The sequence below is a fragment of the Aquarana catesbeiana genome, linkage group LG01, assembly GCF_042186555.1.
Source record: "Aquarana catesbeiana isolate 2022-GZ linkage group LG01, ASM4218655v1, whole genome shotgun sequence".
NCBI lineage: Eukaryota > Metazoa > Chordata > Amphibia > Anura > Ranidae > Aquarana > Aquarana catesbeiana.
In genome coordinates this window covers 27497099-27522581 of record NC_133324.1, presented here as the reverse complement: position 1 = coordinate 27522581, position 25483 = coordinate 27497099, and the positions used below count along the sequence as shown (strand labels likewise).

The following is a 25483-nucleotide window of genomic DNA, read 5'->3' as shown; positions in this document are numbered from 1 at the left end:
TTTGATATGCTGCTGAGGAACATATAGTGGTGGGAACAGGGAAGGGAGGGAGACTGGTAGGAGTATGGCCAGGAATGATTGCCTAGCGAGACCGGCATGTGAGGGGTGAGCTGCTAGCAAGGAATTGAGCCTAGAGTGATCTGCAGCGATAGGACTATGAATGCATTCACAAATTCATGGGCAGAGCATAAGGTGCAAATGTCACTAATTAGTCAAGTTGATGTAGTAATGATTTGCTGAAAGTAATGAAAGTCACAGTTCCCAGCGTGCAGTAGCTACCTCCTGTATTAAACACTGAGTGCAGTGGAATACGGTGTACATTAGTCCAGTATATTTATGGCAATAATAGGAGCAGTGTGTCGCAACATACAGATGTCTATGTTCATCTATGGAAGCCTGTTAGGATTGCTCATACATTACCACCCGTAGGTATTCTGGAAGGCTGGTCCGGGATCGGATCCTATGAGAGAGTGGCTGGATCCAAAGGACTTAACATGCGGCAAGATTCCTGCTGCTGATGGTGGCAATCACAGAGTCTTGGCGTTTCTCTTATGGTGTGGACACACCTTGCTTATTTTAAATCCCCTGGACGGCTCAAATCGGTTTCAGCGTGTGCTGTGGTGCTCGGCTGGTGCCTCACAGCTGTTCAGCTCCCCTAGCTCAACCCACTCCGTGAATCGTGACATCGCCGTTGATGACGTCAACGCGTTTCACTGGAGCTTAGTAGCGTAGCTTCATCCTGGACGTTTGATTGGTGGAGCCAACACACACCTTTATATTGTGGTGTGTTGACATAGGCATATCCAATCAGCAGTGTAGTTTAACGGAGAACAATATCTCTCCCTGTGGAGCAATGTAAAGCGTGGAGTTCACTCATTATTAGCAATACACCTCGGTTATAGTTAAAGCAGGAACACGAAATTTACGGCCAAATCCGTTACCTTGTGGAATCTTTTGCAGATCGTTTTGCATAATATGCACAGAGTGTAGAAAAGAAATATAGTAAAGTACATAATGATATATATCGGGGAGGAGGAAGGAGGGGGAAGAAACATGAGGTCACAGAGACGAGACCATAATACAGGACAGTGAGGATGACATTAAGACATAGAGTCGTTTTTCAAGAGTTTAGAATCATTTGTGTGATTCAAACTTTGACAGTAGTATTTACATAAATTAATCAAGTAGGAATTTTTGTAAGGGTGATATCGTATTTTGGGTGTACAGTGACTTTGTCTAAGTCCCTAAGAAGGCCTGTAGATTCAATTCAGTGTTTAAGCCTAGAGGGACAAGGGACTTTAAACGGTACACCCACCACTTCTCCTTTTGTAGGAGTTATCGATCAAAGTCACCTCGTCTGCTAGATAACTTTAGCGCATATATACCCTTCACCTGCATTCCCTTGGGGCTTCTGCCATGTTGTAATGCGAAATGTTTGGCTAGTGGTTTCTCAGGAATTTTTTCTTTGTCTTTAATTTCCCTTAGGTGCTCCCCAATGCGTACTTTAAGAGGTCTCTTTGTTTTCCCCACATAAATTTTGGGGCAGGGACAAGTTATCATGTAGATAACCCTGGGCGTAGAGCAGTTAATTAGATCTCGTATTTCAAAGTGTTCTTTTCCTAGGGCATCAGAAAAGGTAGCTGTTCTATGTACGAATGGGCAAATCTTGCATTTATTGCAGGGAAACATCCCTATACTTCGTGGGTAGTCAGCTAGCCAGGTAGGGTCGGGGTTCTTAGTGAATTCAGATTTAACGAGCATGTCTCCCAAATTTCTGGTCCGTCGGGCCACCAACTTGGGTGAAGTGCCGACTATATTAAGTAACCCTGGGGAGTTGGTGAGAACCCCCCAGTGTTTCTCCAGAATGGAGCAAACCTCCTTCCACTGGGGGCCAAAAGTAGTGATTATCCTGGTTTGGTCACATACCACCGGTTTGGGGGCAGTAGAATCAGGTGAGTGTAGCACAAGTAAACTGTCACGGTCCCTCGCTGCTGCTTTTTGGCTTGCTTTCCTAATTTGTCTATGTGAGTAGCCGCGTTCGTGGAACCTCGCATAGAGTTCTAGAGATTCTCTTCAGTAGTCACTGATCTTAGTGCAGTTTCTTTTAATTCATAAGAATTGCCCCACCGGAATGCCATTCTTTAACCAGTGGGGGTGGTGGCTACTGGCACTTAAAAGAGTGTTTGCGGACGTTTCTTTACGGAACGTACAAGTAAGCAGTCGGCCATTTTGGAGCGTGATCAGTAGGTCAAGGAAGGGCAGGCTGGTCCGGTCGAAGTTATACATCAACCTTATGTTGCGTTGTTTGGTATTCAGTTGAGTCATAAAGTCATGCATGTCTTCTATGGTACCCGTCCAGATCATGAGGACATCATCGATGTACCGCAGCCAGGTGTGTACATGGCTGCGGTACATAGACGAGGGGTAAACATCTTCCTCTTCCCAGAGCCCTAAATGGAGGCAAGCATAGGCCGAAGCCCATGCTGCCCCCATAGAGGTGCCCCGGATTTGCTGATAATAGGTGTTCAGGAACTGAAAGTAGTTAAGTAATGCAAAATCCAGTATTTCCAGTAGGAATTCATTTTGTGGTCCTGATTCTGGATACCATTGTTCCAGAAAGATCTTAACTGCATTGATTCCACATTCGTGTGGGATCGAAGTGTACAGGGACTCGACATCTATCCTGACCAGTAGGACTTCATCCAAGTGTTCCAAATCTTCTAGTTTGGAAATCCTGGCCAAGACATGTCGAGTGTCCTGTACAAAGGATTTTAGTTTGTGACCATGTCTTCAGGCAGGGAGTCCAAGTACCTACCGACTTTCTCTAGGGGGCCTTGGCAGGCTGATACTATAGGCCTACCTGGCGGGTTCTGTAAGTTCTTGTGAATTTTGGGAATAATATAGAAGGTAGGCACATTGAACTCCCGGACAAAGAGGTGTTCAAATTCACATTGTGTCAGCAAACCTTCATCTTCAGCCCCTACCAGTTTGGTGTTTAATTCCTTAACAAGGTGAGGAAAAGGATTATTGTCGAGTTTCCTATAGGTGGATTTGTCACTCAGTAAGCGCTTTACTTTTCTTATAGTATTGTTGATTCAACAAAACTACGTTGCCACCTTTGTCACTCTTTTTAATAACAATGTTCTGTCTTTTCTGGAGGTCATTAAGTGCTCGTCTTTCATCAATGGTTAAGTTGTCAATGGTCTTTTGAGTCCAGTTGACCTTCTCAAGGTCAGTCTGAACAAGTTCTAAAAAAATTTGTAACCATTTATTTTTAGAAAGGGGGGGAATTTTCTGGGTCCGGATTCATAGATTTGCCTTCCTTATAATTGAGACTTCCATTTGGGTGGATCCTTCATTCTCTTAAAAAAGAGAGTTTAGGATATCAAATACCTGTTGGTCTTCTGTGTTGAGAGATAGAGTCGTTTCTATAGGGGTATCTCGACTGGTATATAATGATTTTAAGAAGACTTTCCTCAGAAACAGTGCTATGTCCTTATATACCGTAAATTCGTCCATGTTGAAGTTCATTCTCTTTTTCAAGAGAATGAAGGATCAACCCAAATGGAAGTCTCAATGTCTCAATTAGAAGGAAGGCAAATCTACGAATCCGGTCCCAGAAAATGCCCCCCCTTTCTAAAAATAAATGGTTACAAATTTTTTTAGAACTTGTTCAGACTGACCTTGAGAAGGTCAACTGGACTCAAAAGACCGTTGACAACTTAACCATTGATGAAAGACGAGCACTTAATGACCTCCAGAAAAGACAGAACATTGTTATTAAAAAGAGTGACAAAGGTGGCAACGTAGTTTTGTTGAATCAACAATACTATGAGAAAGAAGTAAAGTGCTTACTGAGTGACAAATCCACCTATAGGAAACTTGAAAATAATCCTTTTCCTCACCTTGTTAAGGAATTTAACACCAAACTGGTAGGGGCTAAAGATGAAGGTTTGCTGACACAACGTGAATTTGAACACCTCTTTGTCCGGGAGTTCAATGTCCCTACCTTCTATATTATTCCCAAAATTCACAAGAACTTACAAAACCCGCCAGGTAGGCCGATAGTATCGACCTGCCAAGGCCCCCTAGAGAAAATCGGTAGGTACTTGGATTTCCTGCTGAAAGACATGATCACTAAGCTAAAATCCTTTGTACAGGACACTCAACATGTCTTAGCCAGGATTTCCAAACTAGAAGATTTGGAACACTTGGATGAAGTCCTACTGGTCGGGATCGATGTCGAGTCCCTGTACACTTCGATCCCACACGAATGTGGAATCAATGCAGTTAAGATCTTTCTGGAACAATGGTATCCAGAATCAGGACCACAAAATGAAGATGTTTACCCCTCGTCCATGTACCGCAGCCACGTACACACCTGGCTGCGCTACATCGACGATGTCCTCATGATCTGGACGGGCACCATAGAAGACCTACATGACTTTATGACTCAACTGAATACCAATCAACGCAACATAAAGTTGATGTATAACTTCGACCGGACCAGCCTGCCCATCCTTGACCTACTGATCACGCTCCAAAATGGCCGACTGCTTACTTGTACGTTCCGTAAAGAAATGTCCACAAACACTCTTTTAAGTGCCAGTAGCCACCACCCCCACTGGTTAAAGAATGGCATTCCGGTGGGGCAATTCTTACGAATTAAAAGAAACTGCACTAAGACCAGTGACTACAGAAGAGAATCTCTAGAACTCTATGCGAGGTTCCGCGAACGCTACACTCACCTGATTCTACTGCCCCCAAACCGGTGGTATATGACCAAACCAGGATAATCACTACTTTTGGCCCCCAGTGGAAGGAGGTTTGCTCCATTCTGGAGAAACACTGGGGGGTTCTCACCAACTCCCCAGGGTTACTTAATATAGTCGGCACTTCACCCAAGTTGGTGGCCCGACGGGCCAGAAATTTGGGAGACATGCTCGTTAAATCTGAATTCACTAAGAACCCCGACCCTACCTGGCTAGCTGACTACCCACGAAGTATAGGGATGTTCCCCTGCAATAAATGCCAGATTTGCCCATGCGTACATAGAACAGCTACCTTTTCTGATGCCCTAGGAAAAGAACACTATGAAATACGAGATCTAATTAACTGCTCTACGTCCAGGGTTATCTACATGATAACTTGTCCCTGCCCCAAAATTTATGTGGGGAAAACAAAGAGACCTCTTAAAGTACGCATTGGGGAGCACCTAAGGGAAATTAAAGACAAAGAAAAAATTCCTGAGAAACCACTAGCCAAACATTTCGCATTACAACATGGCAGAAGCACCAAGGGAATGCAGGTGAAGGGAATATATGCGCTAAAGTTATCTAGCAGACGGGGTGACTTTGATCGAGTACTCCTACAAAAGGAGAAGTGGTGGGTAGGGATGAGCTTCGTGTTCGAGTCGAACCCATGTTCGACTCAAACATTGGCTGTTTGGTCGTTTGCCGAATTCTGAACGTTACGGGCCGTTCGCGCCAAATTCGTGTGGCGCGTCACGGCCCATAATTCACTGCGGCATCGCAGTGCATTGCTGGATAATGATTGGCCAAGCATGCACTATGACCCGCATGCTTGGCAAATCACAGCGCCATCGGTAGAGAGAGCTGTAATTGGCCAAAGCCAGGGTGGCTTTGGCAAATTATGGCTCAGGGGGTTTAGAACACGCCCCACACTATATAAGGCCGCCTGCACAGCGGCCCTGTGTCGTGTGTGTTCCAGCGTTGAAAGAGAGGTAGATAGACAGAGAGACAGTGTCATTTCATTTAAGTTAGATAGATTAGGCAGGACAATCAGTGAGTTAGCTGCACTTACAGTGTATTGTGTATATATATATATATATATATGCATCCCAGGTGTTGCATATATATATATATATATATATATATATATATATATACACTGTATTCAGTTTAGCTAGATCTGTTCCTGTTATCTTCTTACTGACAGGCAGGCTTGTCTTGTTACAGTATTTACAGCTACCTGAAGAAAATTGCTGGTGTTCTTTTGATCCTATTAGTACCACAGTCAGGCAGCTAGACTATTTACAGTTAGTGCAGTGCGTCCTGCTCACAGTGTTCAGCTAAAACTACAAGTTAGTGTGGTGCGTCATGCTCACAGTGTTCAGCTAAAACTACAAGTTATTTTTTTGCGAGCTCTGCACAGTGTTCATCTAAAGCTACAAGTTAGTGCAGTGCGTCCTGCTCACAGTGTTCAGCTAAAACTATAAGTTAGTGTAGTGAGACCTCTGCTTAGTGTTCATCTAAAGCTACAAGTTAGTGCAGTGCGTCCTGCTCACAGTGTTCAGCTAAAACTACAAGTTAGTGTGGTGCGTCCTCCTCACAGTGTTCAGCTAAACCTACAAGTTAGTTTAGTGAGACCTCTGCACAGTGTTCATCTAAAGCTACAAGTTAGTGCAGTGCATCCTGCTCACAGTGTTCAGCTAAAACTACAAGTTAGTGTAGTGAGACCTCTGCACAGTGTTCATCTAAAGCTACAAGTTAGTGCAGTGCGTCCTGCTCACGGTGTTCAGCTAAAGCTACAAGTTAGTGTGGTGCGTCCTCCTCACAGTGTTCAGCTAAACCTACAAGTTAGTGTAGTGAGACCTCTGCACAGTGTTCATCTAAAGCTACAAGTTAGTGCAGTGTGTCCTGCTCACGGTGTTCAGCTAAAGCTACAAGTTAGTGTGGTGCGTCCTCCTCACAGTGTTCAGCTAAACCTACAAGTTAGTGTAGTGAGACCTCTGCACAGTGTTCATCTAAAGCTACAAGTTAGTGCAGTGTGTCCTGCTCACGGTGTTCAGCTAAAGCTACAAGTTAGTGTGGTGCGTCCTCCTCACAGTGTTCAGCTAAACCTACAAGTTAGTGTAGTGAGACCTCTGCACAGTGTTCATCTAAAGCTACAAGTTAGTGCAGTGCGTCCTGCTCACAGTGTTCAGCTAAAACTACAAGTTAGTGTAGTGAGACCTCTGCACAGTGTTCATCTAAAGCTACAAGTTAGTGCAGTGCATCCTGCTCACAGTGTTCAGCTAAAACTACAAGTTAGTGTAGTGAGACCTCTGCACAGTGTTCATCTAAAGCTACAAGTTAGTGCAGTGCATCCTGCTCACAGTGTTCAGCTAAAACTACAAGTTAGTGTAGTGAGACCTCTGCACAGTGTTCATCTAAAGCTACAAGTTAGTGCAGTGCATCCTGTTCACAGTGTTCAGCTAAAACTACATGTTAGTGTGGTGCCTCCTCCTCACAGTGTTCAGCTAAACCTACAAGTTATTTTTTTGCGAGCTCTGCACAGTGTTCATCTAAAGCTACAAGTTAGTGTAGTGCGTCCTGCTCACAGTGTTCAGCTAAAACTACAAGTTAGTGTAGTGAGACCTCTGCAAAGTGTTCATCTAAAGCTACAAGTTAGTGCAGTGCGTCCTGCTCACAGTGTTCAGCTAAAACTACAAGTTAGTGTGGTGCATCCTCACAGTGTTCAGCTAAACCTACAAGTTATTTTTTGCGAGCTCTGCACAGTGTTCATCTAAAGCTACAAGTTAGTGCAGTGCATCCTGCTCACAGTGTTCAGCTAAAACTACAAGTTAGTGTAGTGCGTCGTGCTCACTGTGTTCAGCTAAAACTACAAGTTATTGTAGTGAGACCTCTGCACAGTGTTCAGCTAAAACTACAAGTTAGTGTAGTGAGACCTCTGCACAGTGTTCAGCTAAAACTACAAGTTAGTGTAGTTTGTCCTGCTCACAGTGTTCAGCTAAAACTACAAATTAGTGTGGTGCGTCCTCCTCACAGTGTTCAGCTAAACCTACAAGTTATTGTAGTGAGACCTCTGCACAGTGTTCAGCTAAAACTACAAGTTAGTGTAGTGAGACCTCTGCACAGTGTTCAGCTAAAACTACAAGTTACTGTAGTGTGTCCTGCTCACAGTGTTCAGCTAAAACTACAAGTTAGTGTGGTGCGTCCTCCTCACAGTGTTCAGCTAAACCTACAAGTTATTTTTTTGCGAGCTCTGCACAGTGTTCAGCTAAAGCTACCTGTAGAAGGTTGGTGGTGTTCTCATACTACAGGCAGGCAGTTGATTTTGCTAGCTGCAGTATCAGTATATATATATATATATATATATATATATATATATATTCCAGCTTAGTGCAGCTACAGGCCATTGGTATGTCTGGAAGGCCAAGAAGGAGAGGCAGACAGTCACAAGCCAATAAGAGAGGGCAAGCAGGCTCTGTGTCTAGTGCTGGTCATGGAGACGGTGCATCCTCATCAGCACGTGGCCGTGGGACACGCTTGGCCTTTTTTTCGGCAGCTGGCCGTGTTGAGCCGCAACATGCGGAAGACTTGGTCGAGTGGATGACCAAGCCATCCTCATCCTCCTTATCCACTCTCATCCATGCTCAGGGTACTTTGGCAAAGCAGCGGCCTCTTCCCTCGGCTCAATGTCATCAGTGACTCCTTCCCTAGCCCCATCGTGTCCTCCTGAGGAGTCCCTCGAAATGTTTGACCACAGTGCTGGGTACATGCTCCAGGAGGATGCCCAGCATTTGGAAGGCTCTGATGATGATACTGAGCTTGATGAAGGCAGTAACATGAGCACGGACAGAGGGGATGCTCAAGAAGGACAGCAATCTGGCAGTCATGCTCCCCCTGCTGCAGCATACTGCCAGGTTTGCTTAAGTGATGAGGAGGGAGGGGATGATGAGGTCACTGACTCAATGTGGGTGCCTGATAGGAGAGAGGAGGAGGAGGAGGCACATCACCAACGAGGCAGGATGCCCTCCAGGGGCCAGCCTAAGGGCAGCACATTGACTGCATCACACCCCAAAGCTCCTCAGAACCAGCGGTGCTCCGTAGCCATTCAAGGGGCTATGCAAGTACGCAGGCCAAAAGATGCAATGCGCTGCTTGAGCTGGTGTGCTTGGGGGACAGGAGCCACACTGGGGCAGAGGTTCTGTCAGTTCTGCAGGGGCAGGTTCAGAGGTGGTTGACGCCACGCCAACTTAAGGCAGGAATGGTGGTTTGTGACAATGGCACCAACCTCCTCTCTGCCCTCCGACAGGGACAAGTGACCCATGTGCCCTGTTTGGCTCATGTCCTTAACTTGGTGGTGCAGCGGTTCTTGGGCAGGTACCCGGGCTTACAGGATGTCCCGAGGCAGGCCAGGAAAGTCTGTGTGCATTTCCGACGGTCATATAATGCCAGTGCTCGGCTGGCGGACCTCCAAAAGGAGTTTAACCTGCCCAAGAACCGCCTAATCTGTGACATGCCCACCAGGTGGAACTCAATGTTGGCCATGCTGCAGCGGCTGCACACGCAGCAGAGGGCCATCAATGAGTACCTGTGCGACTATGGCACAAGTACAGGGTCAGGGGAGCTTGTTTTTTTTTCCCCACGCCAGTGGGCCATGATCAGGGATGCATGCACTGTCCTGTCACCATTTGAGGAGGCCATGAGGATGGTGAGCAGTGACAGTCCATGCATCAGTGACACTGTCCCCCTTGTCCACCTGTTGAAGCACACGCTGCGTGGAATAATGGACAGGGCACTTGAGGCAGAACAGAGGCAGGAAGAGGAGGACTTCCTTAGCTCTCAAGGCCCCCTTTATCCAGACAGTGTTCCTGCGTGCCCGCTGATCACACAGGAAGAGGAGGAGGAGGAAGATTGTGTCAGTATGGAGGTGGAGCCTGGCACTCAGCATCAGCAGCAGTCTTTAAGGCATCAGTCCCAAGAAACACATGGACTTGTACGTGGCTGGGAGGAGGTGGCTGCGGACCATGTCGTCCTTAGTGACCCAGAGGACTCCGGACTGAATGCCTCAGCAAACCTACGCTGCATGGCCTCCCTGATCCTGCAAAGCCTGCGTAAGGATCCTCATATTCATGGTATCAAGGAGAAGGACCAATACTGGCTGGCAACCCTCCTTGATCCACGTTACAAGGGTAAGGTTGCGGACCTTAGCTTGCCATCGCAGAGGGAGCAGAGGATGAAACATCTTCGGGAGGCCTTGCAGAAAGGTCTGTGCAACGCGTTCCCAGAGACTGGGAGGTTACAAACTCCTGTTTCTGGACAACGTGTTGCTGAGGCTTCGGTCAGTCAAAGAAGGAGCGGTGGAGAAGGTGGCCGTCTGACCGATGCGTTCAGACAATTTTTTGGTCCACAGCCCCAAGGTATGATCAGTTCCAGCAACCATCGCCAGCGTCTGTTTTACATGGTGCAGGAATACCTAGGGGCAAGATCTGACTTGGACACCTTTCCAAACGAAAATCCTCTGAGTTACTGAGTCTTGAGGATGGATCACTGGCCAGAGCTTGCACAGTATGCAATTGAGCTACTGGCCTGTCCTGCATCCAGCGTTCTTTCGGAACGCACATTCAGTGCTGCTGGAGGCTTTATAACCGATCACAGGGTGCGTCTGTCCACCAACACGGTCGATCGACTAACCTTCATAAAAATTAATCAGTCTTGGATCACCACCAGTGCCTAAGGCCCAATTTTACAGCCCCTGTTTAACAGGGGCGTGTAATTACAATTTTTGATGCAATACTTTGCAGCAGGGCTCGTTTCTACGTTCCAACTAGAGTATCTGTGAAGGGTTGCAGTGTTGTGGCACCAGCACCAGTGCCTAAGGCCCAATTTTTCAGCCCCTGTTTAACAGGGGCGTGTAATTACAATTTTTGATGCAATACTTTGCAGCAGGGCTCGTTCCTGCGTTCCAACTAGAGTGTCTGTGAGGACTTACAGTGTTGTGGCACCAGCACCACTACCACCACCAAAGGCCCAATTTTTCTGCCCTTGTTCAACAGGGACATGTAATTACAATTCTTGATCTAATATTTCACAGCAGGGCCCATTTCTGCACCCACCAAGAGCGAGTGAGGACTTACAGTGTTGTGGCACCAGCACCACGACCAGCACCAAAGGCCAAATTTTTCTGCCCCTGGTCAACAGGGGCATGTAATTACAATTCTTGATCTAATATTTCACAGCAGGGCCCTGTGAGGGCTTACAGTGTTGTGGCCACAACAACACCTAAGGTCCAAATTTCTGCTGAGTATATAGGGCAGGCCCCTACTTTCAAACATCTAACTTACAAATGACTCTTACTTGCAAACGGAAGGAGACAACAGGAAGTGACATGAAATCTACCCCTAGGAAGGGAAATTCTCTCCTGTAAGAGTTAATATGGGAAAAACATTTCTCCTTTCCACTGATGCTTTCCAATCCTTGTTCCACAAAAAAAACCCCAATTTGTCATTGGGACAAAAAGTGAGGTGAAATCTTCTGAAGAGGAGGACAGACAGCAAAACAAATTTCACAGGGGTGATAACCCTTGCCTATGTTTTCCAAAAAGCTTAAAAAAGATTTTTTGGCTGGAGCTAAACACGTTAAAAATGTACCCGTTCAAAATTACAAACAGATTCTACTTAACAACAAACCTACAGTCCCTATCTTGTTTGCACCGCCTGTATACTACTGTTCAGAGTATATAGGGCCTGGTGGCCCCACACCTTTCCTTATTTTAATTTGGGTGCGGGGTTCCCCTTAACATCCATACAAGACCCAAAGAGCCTGGTAATGGACTGGGGGGGTACCCATGCCGTTTGTCTCACTGATTTTCATCCATATTGCCAGGACCCGACATTACATTAAACCCGCAAGCAGTTTTAAATGAGATTTTTTTTTTTTTAAATGACATTTTATGCAGGGACTGTTCTAAACACGGGAAACACGTGCCACTTTACAGGCATACTATAGACACCCCCCAGGTACGATATTTAAAGGAATATTTCACTTTTTTTTTTTACTTTAGGCATCATTAAAATCACTGCTCCCGAAAAAACGGCCATTTTTAAAAGTTTTTTTTGCATTGATACATGTCCCTTAGGGAAGGACCCGGGTCCCCAAACCCTTTTTAGGACAATACCATGCAAATTAGCCTTTAAAATGAGCACTTTTGATTTTGAACGTTCGAGTCCCATAGACGTCAATGGGGTTTTAACGTTCGTGTGAATTTTCGGTCCGTTCGCAGGTTCTGGTGCGAACCGAACCGGGGGGTTTTCGGCTCATCCCTAGTGGTGGGTGTACCGTTTAAAGTCCCTTGTCCCTCTAGGCTTACAAACTGAATTAAACCTACAGGCCTTCTTAGGGACTTAGACAAAGTCACTGTACACCCAAAATACGATATCACCCTTACAAAAGTTCCTACTTGATTAATTTATGTAAATACATTGGCTACTGTCAAAGTTTGAATTACACAAATGATTCTAAACTCTTGAAAAATGACTCTATGTCTTAATGTCGTCCTTACTGTCCTGTAATATGGTCTCGTCTCTGTGACCTCGTGTTTCTTCCCCCTCCTTCCTCCTCCCCGATATATATCATTATGTACTTTACTATATTTCTTTTCTACACTCTGTGCATATTATGCAAAACGATCTGCAAAAGATTCCACAAAGTAACGGATTTGGCCGTAAATTTCGTGTTCCTGCTTTAACTATAACTGAGGTGTATTGCTAATAATGAGTGAACTCCATGCTTTACATCACTCCACAGTGAAAGATATCATTCTCCGTTAAACTACACTGCTGATTGGATATGCCTATGTTAACACACCACAATATAAAGGTGTGTGTTGGTTCCACCAATCAAACGTCCAGGATGAAGCTACGCTACTAAGCTCCAGCGAAACGCATTTACGTCATCAATGGTGCTGTCACGATCGATGGAGCAGGTTGAGCTAGGGGAGCTGAACAGCTGTGAGGCACCAGCCGAGCGCCACAGCACACGCTGAAACTGATTTGAGCCATCCAGGGGATTTGAAATAAGCAAGGTGTCTCCACACCATAAGAGAAACGCCAAGACCCTGTGACCGCCACCGTCAGCAGCAGGGATCTTGCCGCCCTTTAAGTCCTTTGAATCCCGCCACTCTCTAATAGGATCTGATCCCAGACCAGCCTTCCAGAATACCTACGGGTGGTAATCCTAGCAGGCTTCCATAGATGAACATAGACATCTGTATGTTGCGGCACACTGCTCCTATTATTGCCATAAATATACCGGACTAATGAACACCGTATTCCACTGCACTCAATGTTTAATACAGGAGGCTGCTACTGCACGCTGGGAACTGTGACTTTCATTACTTTCAGCGAATCATTACTACATCAACTTGACTAATTAGTGACATTTGCACCTTATGATCTGCCCATAAATTTTGCAGACCACTCTAGGCTCAATTCCTTGCTAGCCGTTCACCCCTCACAAGCCGGTCTCGCTAGGCAATCATTCCTGGCCATACTTCTACCAGTCTCCCTCCCCTCCCTGTTCCCACCATTATATGTTCCTCAGCAGCATATCAAACCCAAACATATATACCTAATTAATTAATACAAGGTTGCAACACTATCGTGTGATTGCCTTGGGCTGATTCGACTACAATTGCTGCTGAACAGCATATCCAGTCTGGACCGTGTCCAGAGATAAAATAATAATTTTCCTACTCTATAAGACTCTGGTCCAGCCTCAACTGGAGTATGCTGTCCTGTTCTGGGCTCCAGTCCTCAGGAAGGATTATTGGAAATGGAGCAAGTACAGAGAAGAGCAACAACGCTAATAAAGGGTCTGGAGGATATTAGATATGAGGAAAGGTTGCAAGTACTGAACCTATTCTCTCTGGAGAAGAGACGCTTGAGAGGGGATATGATTTCAATTTACAAATACCATACTGGTGACCTCACAATAGGGATACAACTTTTTTGCGAAAGGGAGTTTAATAAGACTCGTGGCCACTCATTAAAATTAGAAGAAAAGAGGTTTAACCTTAAACTGCGTAGAGGGTTCTTTACTGTAAGAGCGGTAAGAATGTGGAATTCCCTTCCACAGGCAGTGATTTCAGCGGGGGGGGCATTGATAGTTTAAAAAAACTGTTAGAAAAGCACATGAACAACCGCAACATACAGGGATATACAATGTAATACTGACATAAAATCACACACATAGGTTGGACTTGATGGTCTTTTTTAAACCTGACCTACTATGTAACTTTGTAACTATGTATGGTGTTATTAGCTTATAAGATTATTTTTGTGTTTTGGTTAAACGTGATGGCCATGTGTCTTTTTTCAACCTGACTAACGATGTGACTGTGTATTTATTACCTGTTTCATTGGAGATTTCCCCATCAGAACACGGCACACAGTGATAGCAGCAGACATGGATTCCATCAGTTGGAACCTTCCTGGATCCTGGAAGACATGGCTCATTGCATCGAGCTTTAGGAATCTGAAAGGAAAATATTTTTAGGGATCAGATTAGCCCCATAGGAAAAAATATGGATAGAGTGGAGAGGGATTTAACACCTGTTTTAATTGTTACCTCAGCCCCCATTAGGGGGATTCACCTTCTCTTTGTCCTGTTTATCATTATCGTCAATAGTGAAAGCATAAGAAAATCCCAAATTTTGGGTTGTCCCCAGAAAAGTAAAGGGGACATCTTATAATGGGGAAACTAGTTCTGCTGATGAGGCTTAAGCATTATGGGTAGTACTTCATATGGGTGTGCTTACTACAATGGTAATCTTTAGAGTTTTTTATAGACCTCCCAGTATTAATCAGGAGGTGGAGAGTCAGCTCCTTGCACAGATATAAAGGAAGATATGCAAGGGCTGGGACAGTGATAATAATGGGGGGTTTTAACTACTCAGAAATCGACTGGAGTAATAGAACTGCTGGAACAGTTAAAAGCACAAATTTATAAACTTATTAAAAGACAATTTTATGGTACAGTTCATAGAGGCCCTGACTAGGAATGATGCTCTGCTGGACCTGGTAATCTCAAACCATGCAGAGCTTATTATCAATATTCATATAAAGGAACATTTGGGTAGCAGTGACCATAACATGATTTTATTTAATGTTAGCTGTAAGCAACAAACACATACTGGAAATGTGAAAACACTTAGCTTTAAGAGAGAACATTTTCCAAGGCTGAGGGCTGCTCACCAAGACTAAGGCGGCAATACATTGTACAATTTTCTTATTGCATTTTCTTTTAGATTTACCAAAACCATATAATAAGAGGTCAAACCTAAACACTTTCAATTTGTATGCAATCAAGCAGGCCTTTTCACAACATAGCTGAAGGTAAATCTAAAGGAAATTGAGTAAGAAAATTGTAAAATTGTATGGCCAGACTTAGACTGGGATGGAATATTGGCATTGGTGAACACAGAACAGAAATGGGAATTTTTCAAAGCGACTGTATGTGAACTCACTGCAAAGTATATTCCCATGGGCAATATGTTTAAAAGGCTACAAATGTAATCTATGTGGCTCGCGGCCAAAGTTAAAGTGGTTGTAGATAATGTTAGGCGAATGGTTCAGCCTGAGCATGAGTTTGTGCTTAACATTGGCTGTTCACCCGTTCGACTGTTTGTTCGGCCCGCCAAACGTCCATAATGCACTGTGCCACCGCACAATGCATTGGAAGCCCTGATTGGCTGAAGTAATGGAAGCTTTGCCTAATCAGGGCACATAGCACTGTAAAAGCCATGATTGGACACTGTCATAATGACTCTAGCCAATCATGGCTCATAGCTTTTAGTCCCACCCCACACTAAAAATATTTTTCTCATAGCGGCCACTTGCAGTGTAACATCAGGGTGGAGAGAGATAGAACAGGGCTCTGTTCAGTGCTACTAGTAAGTTAGTGTGCTATAGTGTGCTATTGTGATTCTATTGTTAGTGTAAAGTATTAGTTTAGTGTGAATCTAGTTCACACTAATCTTTAGTTCATTTTATTTTGTCAGGGCAGGCTTCCCACAGTATATTTCAATGTGTTTCTGCACGTTTAACGCAGTACATTTTAGTGTGTTGGTGCACATTTACTGCAGTATATTGCAGTGGGTTTTTGCATGTTTACCTCAATATATTGCTGTGCATTGGTGCATGTTTAACGCATTATATATCAGTGCTGTGGTGCACGTTTACCGCAGAATATTTCAGTGCGTTAGTGCACATTTACCGCAGTATATTTCAATGCATTATTGCACATTTTCTGCAGTATATTGCAGTGTATTGATGCATGTTTAACACAATATATTTCAGTGCAATGCTGCACGTTTACCACAGTATATTGCAGTGTGTCAGTGCATGTTTAACACAGTACATTGCAGTGTGTTAGTGCACGTTTAACACAGTATACTTAAGTGCATAGGTGCACGTTTACTGCAGTATATTGCAGTGCATTAGTGCATGTTTAATGCAGTATATTTCAGTGCAGTATTTTTCAGTGCATTAGTGCACATTTAACACAATATATTGCAGTGCCTCAGTGCAGTTTAACTGCAGTATATTGTAGTATGTCAGTGGAGTGTATCTGTGTCGTGAGTACTCAAGTTAAACCATACACCACTTTCCATTGAATAAAGTTCATCCAAATACTTATTTCCCCTTCTCTATTACATTTTGGTAATAAGCCCCCCATCATATCTGAGAGGCCAACAAGGAGAGGCAGACATTCCCATGGCACTGTGAGAGAGCCAGCATCTGTGTTCGCAGTCCAAGGTGTTTGTGGTCCATCGTCAGGCAGGCCATCATTTCCTCTGTTTAGTGATGTTGCCTCTGTTATCCAGCCACAGCATGCAGAGGAAGTGGTGGACTGGCTTACTAAACCATCATCCTCCATCACCAAAGCAGATAATAGTGCGGAGTCCACCGCAGCTTCTTTTGTTGTACACAGAGTTATTTATTCTGCCTCCTTGTCCACAGCTACTCCCGCCATAGCCTCAGCATCAGGCATGGAGGAGTCAGCTGATTTATTTAACACAGCGGCAGTCACTTGTTCCTTGACAATGCACAGCCATTACTTGGTTCACATGTTGGTTCTGAGGTTGAGGAAAGTAGGAACATGATCCTACAGAGGGGAGAACACTGGTAAACAACAAATTGCCAGTCATGTTCCCCCAGCTGCAGTGTATTGCCAAGTTGGCTCCAGGGATGATGAGGATGGAGGTGATGATGATGATGATGAGGTCACTGATGTGACTTGGGTGCTGGATAGAGAAGGAAAGTGAAGGTGAATAACAACTCCAATGAGGCAGCCACCATGGAAGAGTAGAGAGCAGCCAACCTATTTCACTTGATTGTGGCGCTGTTATCTTCCAGGCCACTTCCTACAGCTCAGCTGTCTGGGCCTTTTTTAGCACATGTGCAGCTGATTGCACTGTTGTCTCAAGCAGATCAAGCGTGGCAAATACACCAGCCATTTGGGTACCACATGCTAGACAAGGCATTTAACATTCCACCACTCTCTTGGCAAGAGCACCTGAAAGCCACACAAAAGGGATGCAATTCTGCTCCTTCTCACTCTTCACCTTTCCAGTCTACCCCCGCTATACCTCATGATCTCTCAGCAGCCTCCACTGACATGGGTGATGGTATAGTGATGGGTGTCACAGGTCCTTGCAGCACATCTGCCAGGAGCACACCACCAGCTGTAGACTATAGCAGGCAAATCTCTCTTCCCCATCTGCTGCAGCAAAAAAAAAAGTTATTACTGCCCAGCATCTAAATGCAAGTTATCAAAGCTCCTAGCTTTACAACTCCTGCCTTTCCATCTGGTGGATTCTTCCATGAATTTTCAGAATGTGCTATACCACAATGGCTGGTTCCCAGTTGCTATTCCTTTTCACGTAAGGCCATTCCAGCTCTGTACCATCGTGCAGAAGGCAATGTTGTGGCATCATTGGGCAAGGCAGTCAGCCACAAGTTCCACATTACTGCTGACATGTGGTCCAGCAAACATGGTCAGGGATGATATATTTTATTCACAGCACACTGGGTAACTCTGCTTGCAACTCGGAAGGATGCAGGACAGGGCTCAGTGCTGCATCTTGTTGTACCACCATGACTCCATACAGCTGGTGTTGATGTGAGATTTGTCAGCTCCACCCCCTCTGAATTGTCCTATGAACCAGCAGTACCCCTAAGTGTTCAAGGGGTTATTCAATGCATCAGATTAAAAGATGCTATGCAGTGCTTCAGCTGGTCTTTGTCAGGGACAGGAGCCACACTGGAGCAGAGATTCTTGCAGGCCCACAGTTGGTTCATGCTATGACAGCTGGAGCCCAGAATGGTGGGCTTGTCTGCCCTTAGACAGGGAAAGTTGACACATGTGCCATGGCTGGCACATATCCTCAATTTGCTAGTGCATTGTTTCTTGAATAGGTACCAAGGGTCGGAAGATCTTCTAAAGCAGGCCAGAAGAGTCTGTAGCCATTTCAGGTGGTCATACACAGCCAGTGCTCGCTTGGCTGAAATTCAGCGGGAATTTCACCTGCCCATAAACTGCCTGATTTGTTACATGCTCACCAGGTGGAACTCGACTGTGGCAATGCTGCAGTGGCTGCACATGCAGCAGAGGGCAGTCAACGAGTACCTGTGTGTCTATAGCATAACGACATGCCAATGGCTGCTGATAAAGGATGCATGCACTGTACTGCCACAATTTGAGGAGGCGACAAAGATTGTGAGTCGTGGCAATGCATGCATCAGTGACACAATGCCTGTTGTGTTGCTGTAGGAGCAGACTCTGCGTGGCATTGTGGACAGGGCACATGAGGCAGAGCAGCGGGAGGAAGAGGGGGACTTCCTTTCCTTTCTTTGGAGGCATTGAAGCAGAGGAAGACATATGTCAACCCCTAACAGATAGTTGTCCATCCACAGAACCCTTGGGAGTATTAAGTGGCTGGTAGGAGGCAGTTCCAGTTACTGTAATCCTCAGTGACTCCCGAGGAGTCTGCTTCTCATGCCTCCACAAACTTGTGGTGCATGGGCTCCCTCATTCTTCAAAGCCTGTGAAAGGACCCGAGAATATGTGGCATCAAGAAGAAGGATCACTATTGGTTGGCAACCCTCCTTGACCACCGTTACAAGGGGAAAGTCTCAGAACTCATTTCTCTCCCACAGAAGGAGCAGAAGATGAAATCTCTTGAGGACACCTTAAAGAGGAGTTATGTAATGCCTTTCCAGACTCTGGTAGGTTATAGTCTCATGTAAAAAGTAGTTTTGAGGCTTCTGTTGATCAAAAGAGGAGCGGTGGAGAAGGGGGCCATCTCAGTGATGCTTTTCAAAAAAATTTTATTCCTCGGTGCCCAATGCTGAAAGCTTTCACATCCCATCGGCAGTGCCTGCATCATATTGTGGGAGATTATCTAGGGGTGAAAAAAGACCTGGAGAGCTTTCCAGTAGACAATCCACAGGGTTACTGGGTCATGAGAATAGACCACTGGCCAGAACTTGCCCAGTATGCAATTGAGATGCTGAGCTGCCCTGCATCCAGCATGCTTTCTGAATGGGCATTCAGTGCTTTGTGACAGATAAAAGAGCGCGTCTGTCCACAGACTCCATTGACCGGCTGACATTTATCTAAATGAATCATTCCTGGATTAGGAGCAGATAATCAAGCCCCTGATGATGATGTTGTCAATTAAATGTTTTTGGGATGTGGAATCTGTGCAAAACCGTCTAGGATGCCTAGCTTTGTGGATGTTGATTTTATTGTGAAGAAACTTTTTGGTATAGGTTTCATGGGCACAATTAACACCCAAGGACCAATTATTCTGCACATGTCTGACAGGTGCATATCATTTCCATTTTTGACAGCAAGGCCACTTATTGCTTTCATCAAGACTAATTTTTCTGCACCTGTTGCTTCTATCCAAAGTCTGCAAAACAGACACCAGAATTCCTCAAAAAAATCTTTAAACTTGTTCCTCGTGCACTAATTTGTGGCCTCATCATACAGACTGTCTCCCCAAGCTATTGTTTACAAAATAAAGAAAGCTTGCAGGGAAAATGTCATTTCTTTGGCCCTTTAAAAGTCATTATTGCTACAGCAGGTTGTATACATGGTACAGATGTTCCACTTTAACGGCAGACTAAGGGGACCCACCAGGCATTTTTAGTTATTTCTCATTTTTATGCTTTCACTTTAAGCATCAGTAAATCAATGCCCACTTAAAAATGTTTTATATAAACCTTTTTTTCAGTGATACAGGTCCCCCATGATGGTACCCAGATCCCATAAACATTGTATGCCCAATTACTTGCATATAAGCCTTAAAAATTGGCACTTTTGATTTTTTCTGTTCAGGTACCATAGACTTCAATGGGGTTTGTTATTCGGTTTCAAACTTTTGCGATGTTAAAAAGTTCTGCCCCCTATTACTTACCTGAGCCCATCTAGATCCAGCAATGTTGCAAGAGAGACTCGGCTGTCCGGGTCTCTCCTCCTCATTGGCTGAGACAGCAGCATGGCACCATCGGCTCCCCCTGCTTTTAATCAAAGTCAGTGAGCCAATGTGGAGAGAAAGGGGATATTAAAAAAATGGCGTGGGGTTCCCCCCAAAAATCCACACCAGATCCTTATCCAAGCATGCAACCTGGCAGGGCGCAGGAAAAGAGGGGGGGCGAGAGAGCGCAACCCTTGCCCAGTGGTCATTAGCTGAGTGCCTCTGGTGGAGGCAGGATCCTGTGAGTGTTCCTCGCTGGAGTCGCTGGAGATCATCCATCGCTGGAGATCGAGAATTGGATTACATCACTGGAGTAGGAGCATGGATTTATTGGATTACATCGCTGGAATCTCTTTTTATTTTTTATTTTTTTATTTTTAATAAAGGACTTGTCCCAAGCTGTCTCCTGTGGTTTTTTAACATTTTAACACTTTTTTTGTGAAATGGTAGGGGTACAATATACCCCTTACCAATTCACATAGGGGGGGGCGGGATCTGGGTGTCCCCTTTGTTAAAGGGGACTTTCAGATTCCGATAAGCCCCCTGCCCACAGACCCACACAACCACTGGGCAAGGGTTGAGGGATGAGGCCCTTGTCCCCATCAACATGGGGACATCCTCCCCATGTTGAGGGCATGTGGCCTTTTATGGTTCAGGAGGGGGGGCGCTCTCTCGTACCCCCTCTTTTCTTGCAGTCTGCCAGGTTGCATGCTCGGATTAGGGTCTGGTGTGGATTTTTGGGAAACCGCACACCATTTTTTTTTTTTAATTTTGGTGTGGAGTTCCCCTTAAAATCCATACCAGACCTAAAGGGTCTGGTGTGGATTTTTGGGGGAAACCCCACAACATTTTTTTTTAATTTTAGCGCAGAGTTCCCCTTAATATCCATACCAGACCTGAAGGGCCTGGTAATGGAATTTTGGGGGAGCCCCATGCATTTTTTTTTTAATTTTTCAATGACTTTCAATGACTTTTATGTGTATTGTCGGGACCGACAATTCATTAATAGCCGGCACTAACGCTAGTACTTTTAAATGACTTTTTTTTCCCTTTAGAAATGTCATTTTGCTCTTGGACTGCTATAAACACGGGAAACATGCGCTACTTTACAGGCATACTTTAGACACCCCCCCAGGTACAAAATTTAAAGGAATATTTCACTTTTATTGTTTCACTTTAAGCATTATTAAAATCACTGCTCCCGAAAAAACATTTTTAAAACTTTTTTTTGCATTGATCCATGTCCCCTGGGGCAGGACCCAGGTCCCCAAACACTTTTTATGACAATAACTTGCATATTAACTTTTAGCACTTTTGATTTTTTCATGTTCTTGTCCCATAGACTTTAACAGTGTTTGCGTGTTCGAGCAAATTTTTTGCCTGTTTGCATGTTCTGGATGCAAACCGAACAGGCGGGGTGTTCGGCCCCTCCCTAATGACTGGGGACAAAGAGAAGGCAAATTTCTTAAACTTCTTCTTCAGCTCTGTGTATACAAAGGAGCAAATTTTCAGCCCAAACCTTCCTGTTCACCCATTCGGTAAACAACTGAATTTGTAGGCTACAGTTCATTTTAAGCCCTGATTGGGCAAAGCTTTGCCCAATCAGGACGCAGTGAATGTCTGGTTGTTAAGAAGCAGGGCCAGGAAGCCAGGCATGGCATCCTTAACAACCGATGAGTCATCAGCTGATCAGCTGTCAGCTATATAAAAAGTGAAAAAAAATGGCATGCCCCCCCCCCCAATCCATACCAGGCCATTTGGGGAACCCCACCCCAAAATAATAATAAAAAAGTTGTTGAGCCATCTAAAATCCTTACAAGACCCTTATCTGTCAACATGGGGGGGTTGCTTTCCCAACTCAAAGCACCTTGTCCTCATGTTGATGGGGACAAGGACCTCTTCCCCACAACCCTGGGCGGTGGTTGTGGGGGTCTGTGGTTGGGGAGCTTATCGGAATCAGATCCCAGCCCCCTGCTATGTGAATGAGTATGAGGTACATCGTTTGCCTTCGTTGACGGCAGAGCGTGTTTTTTGTTTTTTTTCAATCTTTGGGCCCAGCTGTAGCAACGGTGGTGTGATAAACATGGATCTACATCACAGGACACAGGGTTTTTTTTATTTAATAAAGGAGTTGTCAGAAACTGCCTCCTGTTTTTATTTAGACTTTTTTGTATCCCATGCTTATTCATATAGGGAGCAGAGCCCCCCGCTCCAAAACACCCACCCCCCCATGTTGAGGGTCTGTGGCCTGGTATGGTTCAGGAGGGGTATGTTCGCTTGTCCCCCCCCGGCCTGCATGCTCAGATAAGGGTCTGGTATGAATTTTTGGGGGACCCCACGCAGTTTTCTTCTTAAATGTTGGCATGGTATGGGCTATTTTAAATAGCCATGTGCCAGCAATTGCATCCGCAAGTCAATTTAAATGTGATTTGACTCTTTTTTTTTTTTTTTTTTTTTTTTTAGAAATGTGAGTTTTGCTGGAGCATGTTCTATTAATGCTACAGATGTGCCACTGTGCAGGCAGGCTAAGAGAACCCCCCAGGCACTATAATTAAAGGAATTTTTCATTTTTATTGTTTCACTTTAAACATCATTAACCAGTTAAGGACCATCCACTGCAGTTATACTGCGGCAGGTTGGCTCCCTTGGGTGAATCATTGTAGCTGTACGTCGGCCACTTTAAGAGCTTTAGGGCGCACACGCCTGTGGTGAGTGAGCTGATGTGCATACCTGGAGGACATGATGTCCACTGGGCACCCTTGATCGCTCCTGAGAGAGACAGAATGGAGATCTGTCAATGTAAACAGACAGATCTCTGTTCTGTCAGGAGAGAGGAGACAGATCTGCTGTTCATACTGAATATGAACAGCGATCGGTCTCCTCCTCCAGGCAGTCCCATCCCCCCACAGTTATAAACACTTCCTTGGACATACATTTAACCCCTTGATCGCTCCCTAGTGTTGACCCCTTCCCTGCCAATGACATTTATACAGTAATCAGTGGCTATTTTTAGCTCTGATCACTGTATAAATATCAATGGTCCCAAAAAAGTGTCAAAAGTGTCCAATCTGTCCGCCGCAATGCCGCAGTCGCATATATATACATACAGCTTTTGCATGCCATGAATTACACCCCAAAATACATTCTTCTACTCCTCCTGAGTATGGCAATACCACATGTGTGAGACTTTTACACAGCGTGGCCACATACAGAGGCCTAACATGCAGGGAGTACCATCAGGCGTTCTAGGGACATGAATTACACATATAATTTCTTGACTACCTCTTGCACTTTTAAAAGGCCCTGGAGCACAAGGACAATGGAAACACCCCAAAAATGACCCAATTTTGGAAAGAAAACACCCCAACCTATAATCTATGAGGCATAATTAATCTTTTGAACATGTCATTTTTTTCCCACAAATTTTTGGAAAATTTGGAAAGAAAATAGTTCAACTCACCATAATGCAGAATCAGTGGGAGCCCTGAGTGTGTCACTTGCCACGTCACTTGCCAAATGTTGCGGATTGTCACTTGCCACGTCACCTGCCACACATTGTGGATTGTCACTTGCCTGCTAAGGTGGTGTTTTGGATGTCTCTTGCTGTGTCCCAGAGTCAGGCAGCAGAGAGATAATGTAATCTCTCTGCTGCCTGCCCAGTGAGGGCGGAAGTTACTGCAGGGATGCAGGGATGGCGGTGAGAGATGATCTCATCTCTCTGCTCCCCCACCCCTGGCTAACTGATTAGCCAGCTGCCACACCGAGCCTGCTCTCTCACTTTCACTTGCCAACAACCTGAGCCACCAGGCAGCCCGGCCCGCGCACAAACCGCGCCGCTCACCCACAAACCACGCCGCCCAGTCTGCCCGCTATTGGAGCCGCCTGCTATCTCACCCACCCGCGGAGCCACACACGGAGCGACCCACTATCTCACCCGCCCGCGGAGCCACCCGCTATTTCACACGCCCATGGAGCCGCCCGCTATCTCACCCACCTGCAGGGCCGCCCGCTATCTCACCCGCCCGGCCGGCAACAAATTTCTTGGGGGTGGCAATTGCCCGTTGCCCCCCTGGATCCAAACCTGGTATGAATGGGGATGACTGAGCATGAATGAGTATGGATGGGGATGACTGAGTATGATTGAGCATGGATGGGGATGACTGAGCATGAATGAGTATGGCTGAGTATGGATGGGGATGACTGAGCATGAATGAGGATGACTGAGCATGAATGAGGATGACTGAGCATGGCTGAGTATGAATGGGGATGATTGAGCATGGCTGAGTATGGATGGGGATGACTGAGCATGAATGAGGATGACTGAGCATGAATGAGGATGACTGAGCATGGCTGAGTATGAATGGGGATGATTGAGCATGGCTGAGTATGGATGGGGATGACTGAGCATGAATGAGTATGGCTAAGTATGGATGAGGATGACTGAGCATGAATGAGGACGGCTGAGTATGGATAGGGATGACTGAGCACGAATGAGTATGGCTGAGTATGGATAGGGATACCTAAGTATAAATACGTATGGCTGAGTATGAATGGCATGGATCGGATGGCTAAGCATGGATGGATGGATGAGTGCTGCAATGGGCACAGAGCACCAGCTTATTTACAAGTGACTGGTCGGTCTTTTTACGGAGCGATCACATGGTAAACAGCCGCTGGCATCGGGCATTTACCATGATGCGGATATTCTTGGGTGCACGCCCCAGGGAGCCCGCGAGAGCGCAACTCTGGGAGGACGTCATAGTACGCCCTCCCAGAGTTATCGAGCCGCACTGCAGCCTTCATTAAGCTATAGTGCGGTTGTCAAGTAGTTAACTGCAAATTAAGGGCATTCCTTGGGGACTCACAGGTCACCAGAACTATGTACCTATTGGAAGATTTTCCCTTTATTACTTTTCTGGGGACAACCCAAAATTAGGGATTTTCTTTTACTTTCACTTTTAATGATAATGGTAAGCAGGACAAGTAGAGAGGGCGGATATCTTTAATGGGGGCACAGACAGCATTAAAAACTGACAAGCCTTCTAATCCCTCTCTTCTCTATCCAAAACTGAAAAAAAAAGTTTTACCTTTTTTTTTTTTTTTTGTTTCAAATATTTTATTCAAGGTAACATATATCAAGTATCATGAAAATGACATAGCAATACATGACATTATAATAATCAAGAATGAA

At 45.2% G+C, this 25483-nt stretch overlaps 1 protein-coding gene across 1 annotated transcript in view; it reads right to left on the bottom strand.

Moving 5' to 3' along the window:
- The window catches only part of LOC141136906 (vomeronasal type-2 receptor 26-like), a 30493-nt gene extending 5441 nt beyond the window's left edge, over nucleotides 1-25052 (bottom strand). The window contains exons 1-2 of the mRNA XM_073624544.1: nucleotides 24984-25052; nucleotides 14159-14282 (exon numbers count right to left, since the gene is read on the bottom strand). Of these exons, the coding sequence (XP_073480645.1) occupies nucleotides 14159-14282; nucleotides 24984-25052 (193 nt within the window). The remainder of the gene's footprint in view (nucleotides 1-14158; nucleotides 14283-24983) is intronic.
- Between the last annotated feature and the right edge of the window lie 431 nt (nucleotides 25053-25483).